The 23,396-nt window shown below is 36.6% G+C and overlaps 1 protein-coding gene across 1 annotated transcript in view; it reads left to right on the top strand.

Annotated features, from left to right (window-relative positions):
* Positions 1–23,396, top strand: part of LOC150081644 (uncharacterized) — a 66,509-nt gene that overhangs the window by 24,255 nt on the left and 18,858 nt on the right. The window contains exons 2-4 of the mRNA XM_090380275.1: positions 1,138–1,245; positions 10,193–10,315; positions 14,962–15,117. Of these exons, the coding sequence (XP_090236401.1) occupies positions 1,138–1,245; positions 10,193–10,315; positions 14,962–15,117 (387 nt within the window). The remainder of the gene's footprint in view (positions 1–1,137; positions 1,246–10,192; positions 10,316–14,961; positions 15,118–23,396) is intronic.

Genomic DNA, 23,396 nt, shown 5'->3' with positions numbered 1-23,396 from the left:
ATATTGGACATGTGGTGAAATGACATAATTAGAAACATCATAAACTGTACTCAGCTGATTCATTTTTTGAGAAAATATTACATCATGGAAGTGAATCACAAAAAATTGCGGGAACATCAGCTTGTTACAAAAAACTAACATATGCTATTTATACATTTAAGGTATCAAAAATATTGACGTGTGTAGGTACTTTTCTTAGTTTCTAAAAAATAAATCGGTTCATTTTCTTTCAGTTGGTTCAATGATATAATAATATAAACTTCTGTCTGCTGTTGTGGAAGTTGGTGGTTTTGAATAAATTTAAGGAAAGATTAGGAAGGATGATGGTCTGTCAATACAAAAAACAGCCATTAAGGATGGGGGTAAGCTGGAACTGAACTTAACATTTAACATAACCACCAAAAACATTTATACACTTGTTTGATCAGCAATGCATAATGAAACATGTTTCATCATGGGTTGTTGTCATAAACAATGCTATTCATCATTTGCAACTTCTGAATTGTCAGAAAAATGTTTGTCACCAAGCTGTTGTTTAAGTGTACCAAAAATGTAAATTGAGCAAGTGATCATTAATAGTCTCTTGAATTGCATACACTATACTTCTCAGTAACCATTCTGTTTTCTGCAAATTGAGTCCCTAAGTTCTTTCACAAATGCACAATTTGATGTGCCGGGATATCTTCAGGCATTTTGGAAATGCACGGGAAGAATGGCATGGTCTTAAATGTCTTGGTCTGGGGCGAATGAGATGCTTCAGAGTGAAAAATGTAGCATATTATGCCACTGTCCAATGTTCTTTCATCTGTTGTTTGAAACTCAACCATTCATTTAGTATTTATTTAGCAGTGTTTTTTTTTTTTGTGACTTACCGATGTCCCCTTGTTTATTTCCTATTGATTTTCCTGTTCTGTGCTATCAGAAGTGCATTACTCAGACATATTTGATATTAATGCTGGAATGATATTGATAACAATCTATAAATAATGCTGCATTTAATATATAATTATGCAAAGCCATTTTTGTGGTATCATATTGGTCTTATTTCAATACTTGTTTTGTTGATTTCAGTATACAGTATATTTAATTTAGTTGGCTTCATATTGAGATAATTTTGACATTTAACCCTATCTATAGAAAGATGATTATTGTTCTGTGCCTGCTAGTAAAAGGGCAGACTTCTATGAAGATACTGGAATTGCAACTGACAGATTAGCCACTGCAGAAAAGACAGTTTTCCAAGAGGCAAGTATAAAAACATTACAAATAGTAAAAAAAATTATAATTTCCATGTATATCATTGTAAGCAGCATGTGTTACAAGATTTTTTCTAGACTTGATTTCCATGATTTTTCAAAAACTGTGAATTTTTAATGGTGCTTTTCTTAAGATAATTTTTTTTTTTTTTTTTTATGTGAACCCCAAACACGAGAGGTATCAGAACCTATAGTACGTAGTACCGTGCTTGGGTTGGAGGTTGAGAAGACGAAAGAAGATATTTGTTGACATTGGACTTGAACTTCTGTAGATTGTAATTTTCAGGAAATACATATGAAGGAAGGTTGTTCCAGAAAACGGCAGTTGAATGAATAAATGAGGAAGATGAAAAGTTGGTTCTGTGGGTTTGAAGTTGGACAGTAAATGGATGTTGGCTGGTGGCGGCTCATGTTCGGACTGTTTTGAAAGAGAGAGTGGGAATTATAGAAGCCAATTCAGAAGAACAGTGCCCATAGAAGTATCTGTAAAAGAGGCATGCAGCAGAAACAGTACATCTATGAGAAAGCGAGTGGAGAGAGAGAGACTCTGTTAGAGATGAATCATTAATTAACCTAACTGCCCTCTTCTGAATGAAATCAAGAAGCCTGAGAGAGGTTTTGGGGGCACCACTCCAGATGTGGGAACAATATTCCATGGCAGGGCGGATTTGCGATTTATACAGAGTGAGCAGCTGTTTGGAAGAAAAGTAACACCGACAGCGAAAGAGAAAACCAAGTTTTTTAGATGCAGAGGAAGCAATATTTGTAATGTGCTTGTGCCAAGAGAGATTAGAAGTCAGGGTAATCCCCAAAAGAGATATATCATTTTGCCTGGAAATCGGAGTGTCGCTAAAGATAAGCATAGGAGCAGAAGAATCCTTTTGTTCTTCTGCTCCTATGCTTATGAGCAAATTTCCAAGCAGAAGGAAAAACACCTTTGGAATAAGAAGTGAAAAAAGGCGGCAAAGAATAGGAGTCAGTTCAGGAGCATAGGTTTTGAGAACAAGTGGAGAAATACCATTGGAACCTGGGGCTTTCTTAGCATCAAGATTCATCAAAATCCTTCTGATATCCTTTTGACGGAAGACCATAGGAGGCATTGAATGGAGCATGTTGGGAATTGTGGGAGATGTTTTACCAAGATCATTAATACATGAGCTGGAAGAAAAATGGGATGCTAGCAGGTCAGCTTTATCCTTGGCTGAAGTGACAACAGAACCATCTGGTTTGGACAGAGGTGGGAGCAGAGACGGGCAAAAGTTGCGGCCAATAGCTTTGGCAAGAGATCAGAATGCTCGGCTACCATTAGGGCAAGAAGCAAGTTTTCTACTCTACTCTTAGCCTGTTCAAACTCTAGTTTGGACTGATTAATAACTGCTTTACAATTGTTGCAATTAGTTTAACAAAATACTTTTAGATATCCTTTTATGGATGATATAACAAAATACTTTTAGATATCCTTTTATGGACTGATTTTAAGTGTAAATATTTTATTCTTATAGATTTTAATAAAACCTTTATTGGAGAGAGTTGCTCCCAGAAATGGCTCCAGGTCTATCAGCGCTCTATGCGAGATTTTTTGGTGTGCTCTCTCCGACTTGAAATTTACAGCAAATCAGTGAATTTTCAGAGGGCATTTTGCACCCCCTAAATTTTGGTGTCCTGTTCAGGGGAACCGCTCAATTGTGCCTTAAGCTGGCCCTGGTTGCCCCTCATGGTATTTAGTTATTAGTAATGGCAAAAATTATGCAAGGTCGCAAGCTTAGTTAGCACCAACTAAAAATTTAAAAAAAAAAAGAATAAAATCAATGCATTAAATTAAAAATAAAATAAAGAAATCAGTGTGACCTATCCTCACTTCATTTACCTTATGCTTTTGAGTATTTGTCCAATTTCTCCTTAAATACAGCTAAGTTGGAATAAATTTCTATCTCCAGTCAAGAGTAGATGAGAATTTATTCTAACAGTTGATCATACTTTGACTAAAAGAAAATTTTCAGGCATCTAGTCTACAATTATCCCCCTCTCAATTTAAATTTATGTTCCTTGTGAATCCCAATTCCCATTTCACCCATCCAAAAGTTTGTTCCAGCAATCATCTACCTGCTGATTAAGGGAAAATCTCCGCACATCCACACGACTGTCTTTCCTCAACGTAAATTTATGCCCCATCAGCATTTAGCTTGCTCAAACCATTCAAGGTCTTATACACCTTAATCAGATCGCCTCGCAGGTGCTGCAACTTGCAGAACTTAAACCTTTCTTCATAAGCATATCATTTTGTTCCTCTCACCAATCTTTTTGCCCTTCTCTGTACTCATTCTAGCAACTCTGCTTTCTAAAATGAAGCCTCCATTGCTTTATACAAAGGGATAATCACCTCTTTATCCCTGCTAGCAAAATTTCTATATATCATTTACAAAAAACCCCATCAGCAGCTCTGGCACCTGTATGTATGCACTGCTCAGAAAACTTCATATCTGACTGCATAATTACCCCCCCCCCTCCCAGGTCTTTTCATTCTCCACTATCAGTGTAATAACACACAGTTTATATGTTACTCTGAAGTTACTGCTACCCATACACGCAAATTGGCATATGTCAATGTTAAACTTCAGTTGCCACTTCTCACCCCATCTGCCCAACCTTTCTAGATCCTGTTGCAGTAGTGTAATGACATGACAATCCTGCCAACCTTCATATCATCTGCAAGCTTGGACATTAAGACTGATATACCTTCATCAATAGGCGCCTCCGTAGCCAGGTGGGAAGGAGCAGCAGTGCGTAGCACACGCTTCTTGATTAGACCGGGGTTCGAGCCCGTCACCACCAAATACGGATGATGCGGAAAGGTCAGGGAATGACCACCGCATATCCCGGAGCAATATGGCCTTAGTTGCTAATGCTCCTAAAAACCAAAAACAACAACAACCTTCATCAATATGATAAATATAGAAAATAACAATGGGCCCAACACGGAGCTCTAGGGGAATCCACTTATAACAGTCCATGGAGAGCACTGTCCATTGTTTACAACTCTTTTTGTATTCTTCCACTCAACCATCCCTTTATCCATAGCTGCAACTTGCCCTTAATGTAATATTGCTCCAATTTGTACAGTACAACAGTATCATGTGCAACAACAGTACCATGTGCAACAGTATCAAAAGCTTTCCTGAAATCCAAGTGCATGATATCAAAATTATTTTTTGCAACCAGTTTGTCTGTGACCACATCATAGTATCCAACCAAAACTAAATAGGCCTCTTGCTCCAGGATCCATAGATCTTGAATATTGTTCTCCACCGAAGGAATTGAAATAAGGAAAATTGCAGGTAAAAGTTGCAAAAGGCAAGGTGGCCGATCTGATTCTGAGTACTCTGCTGTTGCAGAGTACTCAGAATCAGATCGGTTCAGATGACCAATCAAAATATTGGTCATCTCAACACAACCTTGACCCCCATCGAGATATCAAAATCGTCGAATCACTCCTTATATCCGGCTCGAATATAAGGAGTATATATAATATTATGGCTTGAATCACTCCTTATATCCGGTTGTAATAGTACTTTTAACTGCAACAGAGGCGGTAATTGTGGATTATGTTAAAACGTTGGTGCATGCCCTGAATTCACAACCACAAGCATCTGGTTCTAACCATTGATTGTTCCTACTGTTGCTTACACTCATGTAATGCTTTGTTTGCCCTACGTGACCATGCCTGGGCATTCTTTGTTTCATATTAATATTTATGTTCCAGCTGATGAAGAGTCCCTCAGAATCAAAAGTACTTTTTTTTTTATTTATTCCATTCATTTGTTTACTTTAATTTGTACCTGTAGTTTCTATTAAAGTTACTACCTTGCTTGTACCTGCAATTTTCATTATTATTTCCGTTCCTCTAGTGGAGAACAATATTCACACTTCCTATCTATGAATCCTGGAACAAGAGGCCTATTTAGTTTTATTTGTACTGCCTGTGGCCCCATGCATATGACGTTACTGTGGAACTACAGAAAATTTTATCTTCATAGCCCGCTACAGACAGTACCTTCACTTTACCCACCATTGCAAGTCACACTGTATTATTCCGCAAGGTTTTCGCTGCAAGGCATCATTCTCCCTTGACCAAATGGAGTGTGCCTGCTCAACTTCGGCTTAAAGATCCTGCAGATTTGGATTGGCTGCTTACATCAAAATCTATGGAGAGTCTCCGTTAACGCACCCTTAAGCTTAAAGATTTGGTTTCTTCAACCTTTTCCAGCATCCTCCATACTTTGTTTTCAGGCAGTCCACGAGTCTAACTTGTATCACTCACCCCCAACAAGATAAATGGTGCAAGAAAGCATAATCAGAAAAAATAAATAAATAAATAAAAACCTTACCACATCACCTGTCCCATCCTCTCCAATGCTTTGTCTAGTCCATCCTTGAATTTATTCCAACAATCACCCGTCCTCGGTTTGAATTTATGTTCCTTCATGTACATGATCTGAGCATGAAGAAGAATCCCATCAGCATTGAGCTTGCTAAATTCATTCAAAACTATAAACACCCCAATCAGATCATCTCACAGGTGCTTAGACCCCCCAGATGTTGCAGTTTGTAGAACTGAAGCCTTTCTTGTTAAGAACACCCCTCTGTTCTTTGAGCAGTGTAGCCTGGCTATACTGCTCAAAGAACTTTAATAATATCTTACTGCAAAATTACCTCAAGATATTTTTTCGGTTTTTCACTACCCTGAGTGCAGTATGACATAGTCGGTATGTTCATCTGGGAGCACTGCTACCCATATGCAGTACCTTACATTCAGTGTTAAATTTCAGCTGCCATTTCTTAGCCTATCTGCCTAATTTTTCCATATCTTGTTGCAGTAGCCTAACTTGATTACTCGCCAACCTTTGTATCATCTGCAAATTTAGACATTAAGTCTAGTATACTTTCATCAATATTATTAATAAATACAGAAAACAATAATGGGCCAGCACTAAACCCTATGAGACTCCACTAATAATATTAGTCCTTGAGGAGCAGCATCCATTGATAACCACTCTGTCTTCTTCCACTCAACCATTACGCATAGCAGTAATTTGCCCTTAATGCCACACTGCTCCAATTTGTACAGCAGTATTTTATGTGCAACAGTATCAGTACTTTCTTGCAATCCAAATATATAATATCAAAGTTATTTTTTGCATCCAGTTCCTTTGTTACTGCATCATATGCACCTCCGTAGCCAGGTGGGAAGGAGCAGCAGTGCGTAGCACACGCTTCTTGATTAGACCGGGGTTCGAGCCTGTCACCACCAAATACGGAGGATGCGGAAAGGTCAGGGAATGACCACCGCATATTCCCGGAGCAATATGGCCTTAGTTGCTAATGCTCCTAAAAAAAAAAAAAAACCAAATAACAATAACTGCATCATATTATCCCAATAAAATTGGTCAGACAAGAAATTTTGCTCATCACTCTCCTAAAAAAATTTTTTATATTGAATTTGCAGTGTGCATGAGCTTCAATTTCAGGATAATGTTAAAATATTAGGGTACTTTTGTGGTTTAAATGTTTACTTTGTTGTGGAGGTATTGATATTTTGGATAAAATCTGTTTAACTGATGAAGCATGGTTTCACCTTAATAGCTGCATCAACAGTCAATACTGGAGAATATGGAGTGCTGAAAATCTTCCAATTTTTTTTACAAAACAACCTTAAGAGTCCAAAAAATTTGTTTATGGTATTGCATACTGTGGGAATATGGGCCCATATATTTTGAACAAACTATTGTCCTTGATGTCCTATACTAAGGCATCATAATGGCATTTACAGGGTGTGACAACCTACTCAAGTACTGAAATGTTGCTAGACATTTCAGTACTTGAGATGAAATGTCTAGCAACATTTCAGTACTTACTGAAATGTTGCTAGACATTTCAGTAAATGTTGTTATTTGGGAATCAAATCATATCACAAGGACTTGCCACCTAGGTCTCCTGATTTAACATCACTAGACATCTTTTTATGGGGATTATTAAAGTAGGAAGCTTATGGGAGCAATCCATGAAGTAAGCACTGAAAATACAGTCAGGAGTGTATTGATACATTTTCTTTGTTGCACTGCTTGCAACATGATCAAAAAAGTGAATTTATGTATTGCCAACAATGGAGGATATTTCAGATTTTATAAATTATTATTTGTTAATCATTCTGATAATAAATTGCATTTTCCTTTGATTATTTTTGGGTTTATTTTGTTATTATTGTTGTTGTTAGCCATACAGTGCAAGGAAGCCTGAGACTTTTGCTGCACCAGCCAAAAAAAAATTTCTGAGTTATCCCTGAGAGAGAGAGAGAGAGAGAGAGAGAGAGAGAGAGTCAGAAATAGAAGGGAATCGCCAAGAAAGAGATGAATGATAATATGTGTATTCATTTTAATCAGTGTATTCATTTTAAAAATGAATACACTGATAAATGGCATCTTTACAGATAGGCATACTCACTGATTTTACAAAAAATGTGTACTTCCCTAAGGTTTAAACAAGCCACTTATAATATTCAAATCAGATGCAGTGTGTGTCTAATGGCAAACTAAGTTTACCATAAAAAACATAAAATATCCCACATTACACTGAAGAAAATCACCAGGAGTTAGTTCACTCTTGCATTTCAAATAAATAGCAATTTCCCTTAAGATTACTGTACAGGGATTATTGCCCTTTATTAGGATGGTGATCCCTGAAATGATCTATATCGATAATAGCACTCACTAGAAATATTATCTCTCTTTATGGGGAGGTGAGGCAGTGAAGTGCAAGAGTGAAGTAACTCTGGTGATTTCAGGATATTTAATGCTACTGTGACGAACTTGGTATTCTATTATTATTATTCATAAGTATATATTCATGATAAAACTGCTGTTTAACTTTCATAGCCCAAAGCTTATTGAGAAATGCCAAATTATAAAATGCTGTGTCGATTCAAAGAAGAAACTATTTTTCCAAACCACAGTTGTTTTTTATTGTTCTCCAGCCTACTGTCACTTCAGCATTTTCTCCATCTAGTCCCAGGAATAAAAGTAACTGTCCACATCTGATCTAAAATTAGCTATTTTTAATCCCTGTTTAGAACATAATTATATATATATATAATTTTTTTTTTATGTGGAATTGAATTTTTCATGCCCAATATTTGCAATTAGGCATATCAAAATGATGCTAATTTTTTACAAGAGACATATGATTACTTCACAATGCCATATGGCTTCTTTGACCCCAACTCAAGTTTTGAATAACAAATAGTGCATTGAACCCTAGTTGAACGAGGATGTTCCTAACTTTTATGACAGAGGTATGACTGCATTTCTCACATGCATGAGAAGTGTTTGAATGTGATTGGTGACTGTGTGAAAAAAGTACTGCACAAAATGTGCTTTAATTTATGTATTATTTCATTTTCCATGGTGTCTTATGATAAAAATACCTTATCATCCCTTAATTTTCAAATAGCATTCATAGCATACTATGCTATATACAGTGCTGCCACTTTATTAGGTATACCCCTGCAGTGCACACAAATGGTTTGTCCCGCAATGTTGCAAGTCACGTAACCACAGTTGTGGATATAAATGCAGCAGAACAACCTTTCTAGTATCAGTTAAGCATGCAAACAGTAGCAAGAATGGGGAAAAGGAGTGATCTAATGGACTTCGAATGTAGCATGGTAGTAGGTGCAAGACATGCTGGACAAAGCATCTCTGAAACGGCAGTTCTCTTGAACTTTTCGTGCACCACAGTTTCGAGGGTGTATTGAGAATGGTGCTACGAACAGAAAACATCCTCTCAGCAGCACTCCTGTGGAAGAAAATCACTTGTTGATGAGAGAGAGATCAGAGGAGGATGGCTAGAATTGCGCAAGCAAACAGACGGGCCACAATGCCGCACATCATGTCAGAATACAACCTTGGTGCGCAGAACAAAATATCGCAACAGACCACTAGTCGCACTTTGTCGCGGATGGGCTACAACAGCCGATGGCCACATTGCGTACCTTTGTTATCAATGAAGAACAAGAGAGCATGCCTCCTGTGGGCACAGCAACACCAGCACTGAACTATCGAGGATTGGAAAACAGTTGCTTGGTCTGACGAGTTGAAGTTCCTGTCATGTCTGACGACTACCGTGCAAGGTGGTGGGGGCAGGCTGACTGGGCTAGCCGGGTGGGTAAAGTACCTGCCTAGCAATCCAAAGGTCGTGGGTTCGAATCCCGCTTGGGCTTGGATCAAAGTACTGCAAAAACCTTGGGAGGTGCATTATGGCCACAGAAGCCGACACGCCAACTACCACCAAAAAAAAAAAAAAAAAAAAGGTGGGGGCAGTGTTATGGTGTGGGGAATGTTTTCTTGGCAAACGTTGGGTCCATTGATACCCATAGATTCACGTCTGAATGCCACATCATACCTAAACATCGTTGCTGACCAAGTGCATCCATTCACGTTGACAGTTTATCCTCAGTCAGATGGTTACTTCCAGCAAGATAATGCACCAGTGCACAAAGCTCAAATCACTATGGAATAGTTCTAGGAACATGACAATGACTTTTCTTTGCTGCAATGGCCCGCTGAGTCCCTGGATCTCAATTCTATTGAACATATTTGGGATAATCTGGAAAGGGTTGTTTCACTGCAGGCCTATGCCTCTGTCGAATCTCAAGGAACTGCGTGACACTCATGTCTGTTCCTGTACAATGTTTTCAGCATCTTGTTCAATTCATTCCTAGCCGAATTCAGGTTCTTTTGAAGGCTAAAGGAGGCTCAACAAGCTACTAGGTAGGTGTACCTAATAAAGTGGCAGCACAGTGTATATTCTGCATTTTCAACTGAGAGGAATGCCTGTCTTATGCTTATATAACATAATTTTATTTATTTATGTACTTATTACAGGAGAATACAAATAACTTAATTCCTCCAAAAAGTTCAGTGCCTAAAGTGAAATCAGGATTTCATGAAATTGCTGATATGTTAATCAAGAATAATAAAGCTTCCAGTACTTCAAACTGCAGCCATGTAAGTAATTTTTTATTAATGACTATAATATTATTTAAACTTTCCATAATATTATATCTATTAATCTGGAGAGCTTGTTGATACAAATTTTGTGAGTTGCTGGTTAATGATGACCTTCTTGTTAAGCCTAAAACCTCTATCAGCAACAATTTGGTAATATCCCACTATTTGATGTTAAAATAACGTAATTACTTAATATTTGTTTAATAATTCTGTACATTCCCATGCTTATTGTTTATGCTGTGTGTGTGTGTGTGTGTGTGTGTGTGTGTGTGTGTGTGTGTGTGTGTGTGTGTGTGTGTGTGTGTGTGTGTGTGTGTGTGTGTGTGTGTGTGTGTGTGTGTGTGTGTAAAGGCATTACTAAGGCCATGAGGTGTATGTTGCTTTTACTAGGAGATAAAACCATTGCTACCTCACCTGATATAAAAAGCACATCAAATTTCTTGTCTCAGTGGCATTTGAAGTCCAAGCATTTCAACACAGTGGGGAACAGTTATGATTGTAACAATGTGTCAACCAAAACAGCTCAGTTATGTTATGTTATATAACAGAACAGTCATAACATGTAGGGAAACAACACAAACTGCCAAAGGCTTATGAATACTGAAGATCCAACATCACATACAACCTTTGTTCTGTTTTTTTTTTTTTTTTCAAAGAAAATTGATTACATTAATTTACAAAGTACAGTGATGACGTTTTCAGACTAAACCCAAGAGGAGAACATCTTTCCCATTGAGAAAACAAGTTGATTAGACAGAATTTTAATTTAGAAATCATTAAGGACTGGCATTGTGTTTTCAAACAATCAAAAATATAATGGAATTGGCTGTAAAGAGAGAAGCAATGCAGATAGAGATATATAGCAATTATAAAAAAAATTGTAGTGACTAATTTATGTACTGACACCTCTTTTAGAAAACAACTCTTTCTCTCTTGACCTATTAGAATATTATATATTTTTGGCCTATAAATACAATATTCCTGTTGAAGCCTACCAGATGTGAATCAGTATAGTATTCTCTGAATTAATTAAATTATTTAAATGTATTATAAATTTCTCCCTCCTAGGTACTTTTTCATATGTTCTCTCTTTTTTTTTTTTTTTTTTTAACAAGATAAATCCAAAAGATGGTTTCTTGTTATGTTCCTATGACTTTTCTATGATTTATCTTAATTTGAATATTTGATCCCAAAATTACATCCTCTGTTTGGTCTAATACTCGACTGTTCTTCTACAATGATTCAATGATATTCTAACTCTATTCTCTAAGATATTGAATAGATTTTATATAAACAGTAGAAGGAAGGTATTGAATCACCTTGGTCCACTTGAAGTCAGTGGTTTAACTGTTGATGATCCTGCTCAGGTTGCCGACATACTAAAATAGATATTTTGCATCTACATTCATGCATGAGGAGTTCTTTAGGGAGGGGAATGCCAAAAATTCAACAAAATCTAACATTCCACCCAGATAATACAAAACTAAATAATTTTGTAATATCTAGGTGAAAAGTGGAAGAGAGAGTGTTGAAATTTAATATAAAAAAGTTACCTGAGGCAGATGAGATTTATCCAATTATATTATGGGAGACAACAAAGGAGGTAAGCAAATGAAATACAGCCACTGCCACTAAATTGTTTATGAATTTTAACCTTCTAGGAAGTGTGGTCTATGTAGTTTGTACACCAAAGAGAGAAAAATAATTTTATAATTACAGCCATAAAAATATTCTTTACAATTCCATATTTGTGTATAGTGGAATTGGCACCTGAATTGGTGCCAATGCACCAATTCAGGTGCCAATTGCATGCACCTGAATTGGTTTTTAGCTTGACTTCACTTGCTCTGTGCATTATTATGAGCAATGTAGTGCAAGGAAGCTGCGGTCCGGACTGGCTAAAAAAAAGATAAGAAGAAAATAAAAGTTTTGTGCTTTCCTTCTCGCATAGGTAAATAGCCAGTTGACCTGTGAATTTCTTTAAACTCCCAGCCTCAACTACCTGCAGAGGCAACTTGTTCCAGTTATCAAAACTCATAGGCTAAAAGAAAAATTCCTACAATCTATCTGGAATTTGAATTTATGGCCCCTACTTCTGAATTCTTTATAATAGTGAAAATTCTTCCTTCATTCATTTTACTAACCCCTGTCAGAGCTTTATAAACCTCAATGAGGTCCCCTCTAAAGCACCTGATTTCCTTTTGCCTTCTCACCATTACCAGATGTGAGTTGCCCACCATTGGACTTTTAAGAAGCTCAATTCTTTTTTTAGATGAGGTCTCCATATTTGGACACAGTATTCCAAGTGCAATATTACAGTTGTGCTATATGACCAGAATTATGACCTTCCTATCTCTACAGGCTATTGTTTTAAAAATCATTGATAGGGCACCATGGGTTTTTTTTACCGCCTGTTCACACTTCTCACAGAACTTCATGTCTGCCTATATCATAACTCCCAAATCCCTTTCTTGATCTATTGTTGTTAATCCAACACCCCACCACAAGTGTATAAATTAGTCTGTGGTTGCTTTCCCATTTTGCTGCATTAAAACATACTTTCCACTTTCTTGACCATTCTTAAAGCCTGTTCAAGTCATCCTGAAGGAGCACTACTGGGTGATCATTATTAACTCTCCCAATCTTTACATCATCTGCAAATTTTGACATCCACTCTATATCCCTTCGTTATTGTCATATATGAAAATCAGAAACAAGTTCGGAGTAGTCCAGGAACCAGACCTTGGGGGGGGGCCTCATTTATAATGTTCCAGAGCCGACTGGGTTAGCCGGGTGGGTAAAGTGCCTGCCTGGCAACCCAAAGGTCGTGGGTTCGAATCCCGCCTCAGGCTTGGATCAGAGTCGTGTAAAAACCTTGGGAGGTGCATTATGGCCACAGAAGCCGATGTGCCAACAACTAACAAAAAAAAAAAAAAAATTATAATGTTCTTGTTTATACTCTGGCACAACCACAATTCTGACATTACACCAATTTGAAGAATATCCATTAATCACATCCCTGTTCCTTTTGCCGTGCAGTCCAAATTTGAACCTTTCCAGTAATCTAAACAATGTTCCAGTTTATAGAGTAAACTCTTATAAGGGTCTGAGTTAAATGCCTTCCCAAAAAAAAAAAAAAAGAAAAACATGAAATTGTTCCCTACATCCAACTCAATGAGTAACTGTGTCAAAATACATTACAAGGTTAGTTAAGCATGTTGTGCGTCCTTCAGAATGCCATTTCTATGTAAAAGCACAAGATTTCAATCTTAATGATTGCCTCCAAGATTTTCCCTACCACTGAAGTCAGACTAACTGGCCTGTAGTTCCTGATTCACTCTTATTCGCCTTTATGTATTGGTGATACGTTGCATTTTTTCATTCCAAAGGAACCACTCCCAAGTCCGATGCCCTTATAATTAACCTCAATGGTTCACTATGCTTTCTGGCCACCTTCCTCAAAATTACTGGATATATATACTGTCAACTATAGGAGATTTAGCTGCCTTTAGGCTTATAAGTTTTTCTATTAAACAGTCATTGTAATTTTGAAATCACTAATTTCATATGTCTTAGCCTCACTTGCACAGCCTCTCATCAGAATGAAGGGCCTTTCATCAGTATGGACTTGGGAGAGATGTGAACAACCTATTAATTTCATGTTTTCTGTTGTCAAATATAATTTTTTCAAACATCAGCTGGGTTATCTAAGACTTTCCCACACCTGGTACACAAGGGTCCGATCTGATTTGTTTTCTTGTCTATATTCACATACACGAAAATCTCCTTATCTTTGCTGTCTTAGCCAGTGCTTTTGCACTCAGCCTTGGCCTCAAACCTTAATCTTTGGTACTATTACAAGTTAATTTGCAGTGGTTATAGGCTTCAGTATTTTTCATTTCTCTGTAACTTTCCCATGCCATTTATTTTTGCTCTGTTAGATTGGCTAGCTCCATGTTCACCCTCTCAGCAACCTCCTTGGACTATAATTTCTTAATGATATATTTGCATTTGTGATTTCTATGATATTGCTTTAAAGGTATCTTATAATTCTAGTGAATTTGCCTTCCCTTTGCAATCCACTGAATAGATAGATGCGATATCTTAAACTGCCTTTCCCTTTTCTGAAATTAAAACCCACATCTTTACTTTTAACTACTGCAACATCTTTCTTTACCTTCCAAGTGATGACTGAAATGTCACTACCTGCCAATGGCTCCTGTATTATAAGTCCCATGATGTCACCTGATTCGTGAGTAATGATATCTAAAATGTTCTTACCTAGTATTTTTTTCTAACATGCTGGTACAAATCATCCATCTAGTTTATTTAAAAAATTTATTCCCCTTTGTGTACATGAGCATTAGAACAGAAATAATTGGGGAAATAAGTTTATATAGATAATAAGACTTATTACTAAAGATATTACTTTCTTCTATTATCTCCAATATAGTGTCAGAATAAAATTAAAAATGTACCATTTCCAATAATTTCTTATTTTTCTTTGGGAGGATACTTTTATTCTCTCCCCCCCTCTTGAGAATAAGGGAATTTATTCAATAAGAATGTGATTATTAATTTTTTTAATTGTTTTGTTAGTAAATGTAGACATGATTTTTACATATGTAAGTGTTTTTAAACAGGAAAATTTGATTAAGAGTGAAGATTTAATAGGAAGTGATGAAAATCTGAAAGAGCCTTTTCAGGAAAAGACCCATCAAGTCACCAATCAACATGTTGTGAATAATGCCACTCAGATGACTGAATTGAAGTCTGAACAAAAACAGTTGTTTGAAAAGGCAAGTCTGCAACTTTCAATTATTTTTAAACACGGTTAAGCTTATTTTCTTTATAGTGAAAACAAACTTGAATGCTAAATAAAATAAAATTTATGTTTATACTCCAGGACAGCCATGTAGGGTCAGGTGGATTTTACAAGGTTGGGACTATAAGGATATTAGTATCAGTGTGTGTTTGCCTTCCTTGCTGCATCTTTTCATTTGGAAATTATTTATTATGTATACTGATCATCTCATATAATTTGATTTTGCTAATCTTAATCAAGAATAAGGGAATTTTCAATTAGAATGTGATTATTATTTTTTTAAATTGTTTTGTTAGTAAATGTAGACATGATTTTCATGCTTGTAAGTGTTTTTAAACAGGAAAATTTGATTAAGAGTGATGATTTATGGGAAGTCACAAAAATCTTCAAGGGCCTTTACAAGAAAAGACCCCATCAAGTTACCAAAGGAGCAATCTTATACAGTATCAGCCAAAAAAAAAAAAACCCCTTCTCATTTCGGTTTACAGAAAAGTGCCCCCCCCCGCATTTCGCCCCCCACATTTTGCCTCGCACATTTTGTCCTCAGTAGATAATGAGTAGGCTACAGAAATGTAAATGCTATACAGTCAACTCTCGATAACTCGAATTTTTATTGAAGTCCCAGCCCCTTTAGTGGAGATTCCATGTTAAACTCTCTCGATTACTCGAACTGAACTTCCGATAACTCTAACTTTTCTGAACAAATTTTCAAAATTACATTCGTGTACAAATTGTCACGTAGCTTTTAAACTACTTTCTTCCCTTTTGTATGTCTTCAGGGTTCTCTTTCCATTGTGAAAAGATTAACTGGAATTGCTAATCCTTTCACAATGGAAAGAATACATACTCGACCACGAGGACAATAGTCACGTGGTTAGTGACAGACATGGGGGAGGGAACAGTGACTAATTTTATAGGAGTCTTTTCAGTAACAAATGAATCTCGTTCTGATTTGTCTAAATTCAAACAATAAAAGTTCCTGCATCTGGCTCTCCTCACATTTCTTGGTGCAGTTGACAGCGCGTGTTTGCTGTTTTCGCCGCCTCCACAGAGAAGTAAGATACAGAGTGGACTCTTGCTGCTCAATTCATCCCAGCGCCCTCACTTTCAGAACATGAAACTAACGCGGCAGTCTGTGACCATCAAAACTCAACGAGTAATAACGCGCATGCCCAACGCTAAGTTGCTAACATGTGGTTGCTTCTGTGTCTTGATTTCTAGTGTTCGTTAAATGTAGAAATTTTGTTTTAAGTAGTCTTTTTTTACTATTGTTATAATTATCTGCTGTCATGCACAGAAATAAGTGTTTCGTGTGAGATAAATCTGGAGTTCGATTGTACCGATTTCTGAAAGAAAAGATAATTTTTCAGAATTGATGGAACATGGAAATATTTTTTAAAAAAAATACTGAATAGCTAATTAATAACTAATTCATAACTTATTACACTAATTTATATGAATAGTGTATTGATATTAATCCAAGTAATAGTTTATGAAATAATTAAATTATTCCATAAAAAAAAAACTTCATGAAATATGTCATAACATCTTTACTGTTTCTGAAATCAAGTCAAGTCAGCCAGAGTCTCACTGGCAAAGTGAAAGAGTTATTTTTATGAATTAAATGACATTTCATGTGAAGATATTACTAATTCAATTTGCATTGGACTACACATAATTCATATATCTTTCGTATGAAATGAAAAAATTCATAAATAAAAAGAATTTCAAAAATAGTGTTTTGTTTTTTGTTATTGTAATGCTAACTCAAATAATGATCTAAATGAAAGAATGCTAAATTCCTCTTGTTAAAGAAAAAACTAACTCAGCAAAAACAGTCAAAAATTTAGTCACAGAGAATTGTCTTCCAAATTTTTCATTCATTCCAGATTCTTTGTATTTCTGTGAAGTGTATAAAAAAAAAAAAAATTATTAGTGGCTCTGGTTAGCAGGGAATGATGCAGTATTCATAGGATGCCAGACATAAAACAATAAATAAATAAAGGAAAAGAATTAAATAAAAATTAGAACCAAAGTTAAAAGCAGTTCAATTCATTCATTACATTGAAACCTAAAACAACAGTTGAGATCAGTCAAAATGACAGATGTAAATATATGGAGTTAAGATCAAAAAAAAAGTAATATTTAAAAATATAATGGCCAGACATTGCCTAAAATGCAGCCTACAAGGATATTAAGATGACAGTGATGTGTGCCATTTGCAATAAACATTAATAAATACAGAATTTCATGTAAACACTAAACACTACTGGATTGAGGTGAGTGAAAATAAAAAGGTTTCAATAGAGTGAGATAGGTGTACTGGCCTCATTATACTCACAAAATTGTACTGAAACCTGCTATAATTAGCCACCTGATTATTTACACCCAGTAGTGTAAATAAAAAAAAAATCTGTACGGTCTGTCCTCGTATAGCACGATAGTTGTGTTCCTAGAAACTCTCGTGCAATATAAACAACAGGCCCTATGGGAAAAGTGGGGTTAGGTGCCGACCACCCAAGATTGAACACACATTTGGAACCAAAACATTACCAAACACAATAAATAATCGGGTAATTTTAATCGTTACAAAATACTTATGTATTTTATAACGATTAAAATACGTAATAAAAAATATAATATATTTTTATTATAATATAATAAATAATAAAAAATAAATATTTTTTATTATATTATAATAAAAGTATTTTTAGTATTTTTTAATACTAAAAAAGTATTTTTTACGAATAAAATACGTATTTTATTCGTAAAAAATTATTATATTAAATAAAATAGTCGTAATAAAATACTTACGTATTTTATAATACGTAAGTCGTAATAAAATGCTTACGTATTTTATTACGACTATTACGTAATAAAATATTGCTAATGCTTTTGCTTCTATCGTAAGCAAACTTGTTTTTTGTTTGATTTTCTATCCAAACAGATAACAGCCGTTCCATCTCTTCCAATTCTTTGTGTCTTAATCTAATGGATTTTAATTACACTTTGAGTTGTTCCCGCTATGAAAGTTGTTTTTATTTTCTCCGCATTCTTTGTAATTCTCGGCGTTGCCGCATTTAGGTCTGTAGCACGTGCAATATCACATGGTCTTTCATTTCGCTCAAAGCGTTTCACAATTTCATATTTTTTTCTCTATCGACAGCGGCGGACTGGCCATAAGCCTTACCCGGGAAATCCCTGTGGGCCAGAGGCCGGTGTGATTTTGGCCATAAACCGTAGTATGAGGCCACTATAAATTTTCCCGGGTAAGAATTTTTGATCCAGTCCGCCTCTGTTTATCGATATTGCTTCTTTTTTTCTCTCTCTGAATCTGCAGTCTCTTCGCCAGGATGCTTCCTTTTCACACCTTTTAAGTATTTTACTCATTTTTAGGGAATAAAGCACAATTACAAAACGTGGAGGCACGCTTGATACACATAAACAAAGCTGCGTGCGTGTAGCAACTGAATAAACAACACCGTAAAGGCAGAGATACACTATTAACACCTCACATTTTACTAAAGCACATTTCTAGGGGTTACTACCATAAAACAATAAAAACAATTTCCAGTTGCGTTTCTGCTAATGGAATCTGTTATAAACTGGTAGTAAACTCCGTCTAATTGCATTTGCAATTATACGATAGCTGGAATTGTGTTGGTTTTTACGTTATTATGGTGAAATGTGTTTCCCCTTCACTGATATAAAACACATAAATACATTTTCGGAATCTTCTTCATTCCTATCGTGTTGCGTTCGATTGGGGTGATTCCGCGTTCAACTGCCATTTCTTGTAAACACAAAGGCGAATCGTGCATAAGCGAATTCGGTTCGTATTATATAAGATATCGTTCCCCTATTTATAAATCGTGTATGATCGAATTCGTGTAATGTAAACACGTGTTATATGAGGACCGACTGTATTTATTAATGTCTATTGCAAATAGCATCTTAACCTCCTTCTCCTAAGGATGGAACATCCAAACATTATGGATGTTTGGCCATGACTTATAAAAATATTAAACTTTATTAATAATTAAATAATTTTATTTAGGTGAAAACAAATAAATTTCCATATTTAACCAGAGAAATGAATTGAAAGTATAAGTATTGGGGGGAAGAAAATACCAGAGTAGGAAAACGTGGGATTTGAATCGCGGAAAGAGAAAACGGCTGCATTTTATGTTACCACACAGCCTCTATACCCGGTTGCATATTATTGCCAAAACCTTTACTTATGTTATGGTTTGCTAATCGTCCACCGTTCTTAGTGTTGCTATTTTTGGATTGGAGTAACAATAAACTATGAAAATTATATACTGTACTAATAATCTGCAAATTGATATATTATCTAACGCAATAACAAAACTTTAAAAAATACTCCAGGAACATTGCTAACTTCACAATGTTCCGGCCTGTTTCTATGTTCTGAAAGTGGGGCCTCCACTGTCTATGCGATTTTAACATGTAGTCGGAATTGCCATTGTCATGTATGGGAGTGTCCCCTCTGTATGTTACTACTCTGTGGCCGCCTCATTATCTGCGGTGCATCGCGTGAACAAGCTGAGCGTTGCAGGCATACAGTATATCTGCATATTATTTTTGCATCTTGATTGATTAATCCTGTGTGTACAATGGCAAAAAGTGTTCTGTCAATAAGAGGCAAAAGAAAATTGGTAGATGATGACAACCACATTTACGTGTTTTCAAAGAAAACTCAAGATGAACAACATGGAATCTGGGTTTGTGAAAAATGTTCCACCTGCAAAGGGCGTGTTTGGACAGAGGGTTTGGAAGGCCCAGTTGTGAAAGTCGTAACTAAACATAACCATGCAGCTCAAGCTGCAAGTTTGTTTGTGTTTTCGTTTTTAGGAGCATTAGCAACTAAGGCCATATTGCTCCGGGATATGCGGTGGTCATTCCCTGACCTTTCCGCATCCTCCGTATTTGTGGTGGTGACGGGCTCGAACCCCGGTCTAATCAAGAAACGTATGCTACACACTGCTGCTCCTTCCCACCTGGCTACGGAGGTGCCTCCAAGCTGCAAGGTCGGAAGCATTGCAATTGATTGGTCAAAAAATTGGCAACATGCAACAACCACGAACGAACGGCCACAGCAAATTGTTGCATCAGTTATTGCAGAGGCTCATGCCAATGTCACGGCATTACTTCCTAAAAAGGATTCACTTAATCGAACCATTCATCATGTTCGATGCAACAATGATACTCCTGCTTTACCGAGCAGTCTCCAGGACCTAGTAATTCCACAAAATTATCAAGAAATTATTATTGATAGCAATGTACAACAGTTTTTAATGTATGATTCTCAGGAGAACTGCTCCTATTTTTTCCACTAGTAACAATCTTCAGTTATTGGCGCGTAGCCAGGATTGGTTTTCTGATGGAACTTTTAACACAGTACCCACGCATTTCTAGCAGCTTTATACAATTCATGTGGTTCAATTCAATGCAGTTATTCCAGTGGTTTACGCGCTTCTTCCAAACAAAACTCGTGCCACATACGTCAAGTTGCTTCAAGAAGTTAAAAATCTACACTCGGGTCTCCAACCCCAGTGACTTATTACAGATTTCAAACAAAGTGTCATGCAAGCCTTCCAACAAGAATTTCCTGGTATTGTAAATACCGGTTGTTTTTTTCATCTTGCCCAAAGCGTTTGGCGAAAGGTACAGAATGAAGGTTTAAAAGCTCGATACGAACAAGACCATGAATTTGCTCGTTGGATCCGAATGATTCTGGCATTGGCATTTATTCCTCCTGCTAACGTTATTCAAGCATTTGAAGATTTAGTTGAGGCTGATGACTTCCCCATTGAAGCTATGGTGATTGCAAACTACTTTGAAGGTACATATATTGGACTGGCAATTACTCATTTTTGCCATCGAATTGTGGAATGTTTACAAACGAACACTGAATGATCAGCAACATACCAACAACGGCGTGGAGGGATGGCACAGGGGGATTTCAGGAAACTTGTGCTACTTTATTTCCAAATATTTACCGATTCATTGATTCTTTAAAGAAACAACAAAGGCTGCACAATTTCGAAATTAACGAAAATAACTAATTGCTGGTGATTCAGGCAATCAAAGAAACAAGAAGTATGCTCAATTTCTGCTAGAATCAAAAGAATAGTCCAAGATTTTCAAAATCGTAATGTGATTGATTACCTTAGAGGCATTGCATACAACTTCGAATTTTAAACAATAATAATGTGCATTTATTCTCTGATTGATTACCATTGATTGATTCATTCTATTAAAACAAAATAAATTAGAATTAATAAAAAATTAGGTGTATTATTTACATTTCTATAGCCTATTCATTATCTACTGGGGGCGAAATGCGGAGGGCAACTTTTCCAGATCCCCTCATTTCACCTATCCATTCCCCCAATAGCAAGTCTAAGTTCTTCCTTAAATTTATTCAAGCTGTCCACTTTAACAACAGACGGAATCTTGTTCCAGCAATTAACCACCTGCTGGCTAAAGACAAACTTCTACACATCTATTCTGCAACCATCCTTCCTCAATTTGAATTCATGCCCCCTAATGTGCATAGTCCCACCAGCATTGAGCCTGTTGAGAACTGAAGCCTTTCTTGGTAAGAGCACCCTTGTTCCCCCTCACCAATCTCTTGCCCTTCTCTGTACTCGTTCCAGGAGCTCTACATTCTTTGAAAAATGTAGAGACCTGTATGCAATACTCAAGATGTGACATGACCATTGCCTTATACAATGGAATAACCACCATCTTATCACTGCTAGTAAAATTCCTGTATATCATTTGACAAAACCCCATGAGCATGTCTGCATTGCTCAGAGAATTTCATGGGTGTAGTACCACACAGTTAGTATGTTAATCTGGGGTTTTACTTCCACCCATAAGCAGTACTCTACATTTGTCAATGTTAAACTTCAATTACCATTTCTCAGCCCGTCTGCCTAATTTTTCTAGATCTTGTTTCAGGGGCATACTGTCATTAACTACCCTGCCAACCTTTGTATCATCTGCAAACTTGGACATTAAGCCTGATATGCCTTCATCAATATTATTAATGAATATAGAAAACAACAATGGGCCCAGTACCAAGCCTGGGAGACTACACTAATGACATTAGTCCATGAAGAGCAGTGTCCACTAATGACTGCTCTCTGTCTTCTACCACTCGACCATTCCTTTATCCATACCAATAACTTGCCCTTAATGTTTATTACATGTTTATTATGGAAAAAAAAATGATAAAATATATATATATATTTTATATATATGCTGCTGGTTAATCAATTTACACCAGCAGGTAAATATCAATTTAAATCTTATTATAAATTTCAAACCTTTTTAGGTACACCCAAATTAGGCCTTGGCAAAATTATGTATTTTGTAGCTTGGTCTTACTCCCATAATAATTGTATAAGGGTGTAGACTATGGCTACCTAATTATTAATATCAAAATAAGAACTGAAACATGGAGCAGTATTATTGCCTTTTAATGTATGTATAGGCCTTTTGCTTGTAATTAGTCTTGTTTAAAGCACAGAAAATTTCCAAATAAAATATACAGGGTGTCTCAAAAATATTGGTACAAACATTTAGGGGAGGTAGGTAACATCTAAAGGAATGTGAATCGCATAGGAACCCATAACCGGAAACATCACAGGAAAGTAGCAGCAAAGGCACAAGAAGCAGAAATGACACAAGACAGTAATTAGTGGCAAACATTTATTTGACATAATATTAACAAAGGAGTACGAGATGGATGCATTTCATGATGTTACAACAGATGCTCGAAGGTTCCACCAAAAGACACAATGCATGCATGACACCAACACAGCATGGATTGGCGGACACAGTCGAACACACCTGGAGTTTCTTTGACAGTAGCAGCAGTGCAGATGAGTCTCGCCACGAGATCCATTTCCGTCTCCACAGGCGATTCATACACGATAGATTTGAGGGGGGGCCCCCTACAGAAAGAAATCAAGGCTCGATAAATCAGATGAGCGTGGGGCCAGGCAACGGTCCACCACGGCCAATCCATCGACGCCCAAAAAGCCTGTCCAAATGGTCACACACCTTCCATAATGGGCAGGCATCCCGTCATGTTGAAACCAAATGTTGTTGGAACATCATCAAGTAACTCTGGTAGAACTTGTTCAAGAAAGATCCGATATTTAGTGGAGTTCATGCGGGATGGTAACAGGTATGGGCCGACTAAGCAGTCACCGCCCA

The sequence above is a fragment of the Mastigoproctus giganteus genome, chromosome 8, assembly GCF_048544385.1.
Source record: "Mastigoproctus giganteus isolate SK-2022 chromosome 8, ASM4854438v1, whole genome shotgun sequence".
Classification (NCBI taxonomy): Eukaryota; Metazoa; Arthropoda; class Arachnida; order Uropygi; family Thelyphonidae; genus Mastigoproctus; species Mastigoproctus giganteus.
Note: the sequence above shows the minus strand (reverse complement) of the source record. Positions and strands in the feature narration are given on the sequence as shown.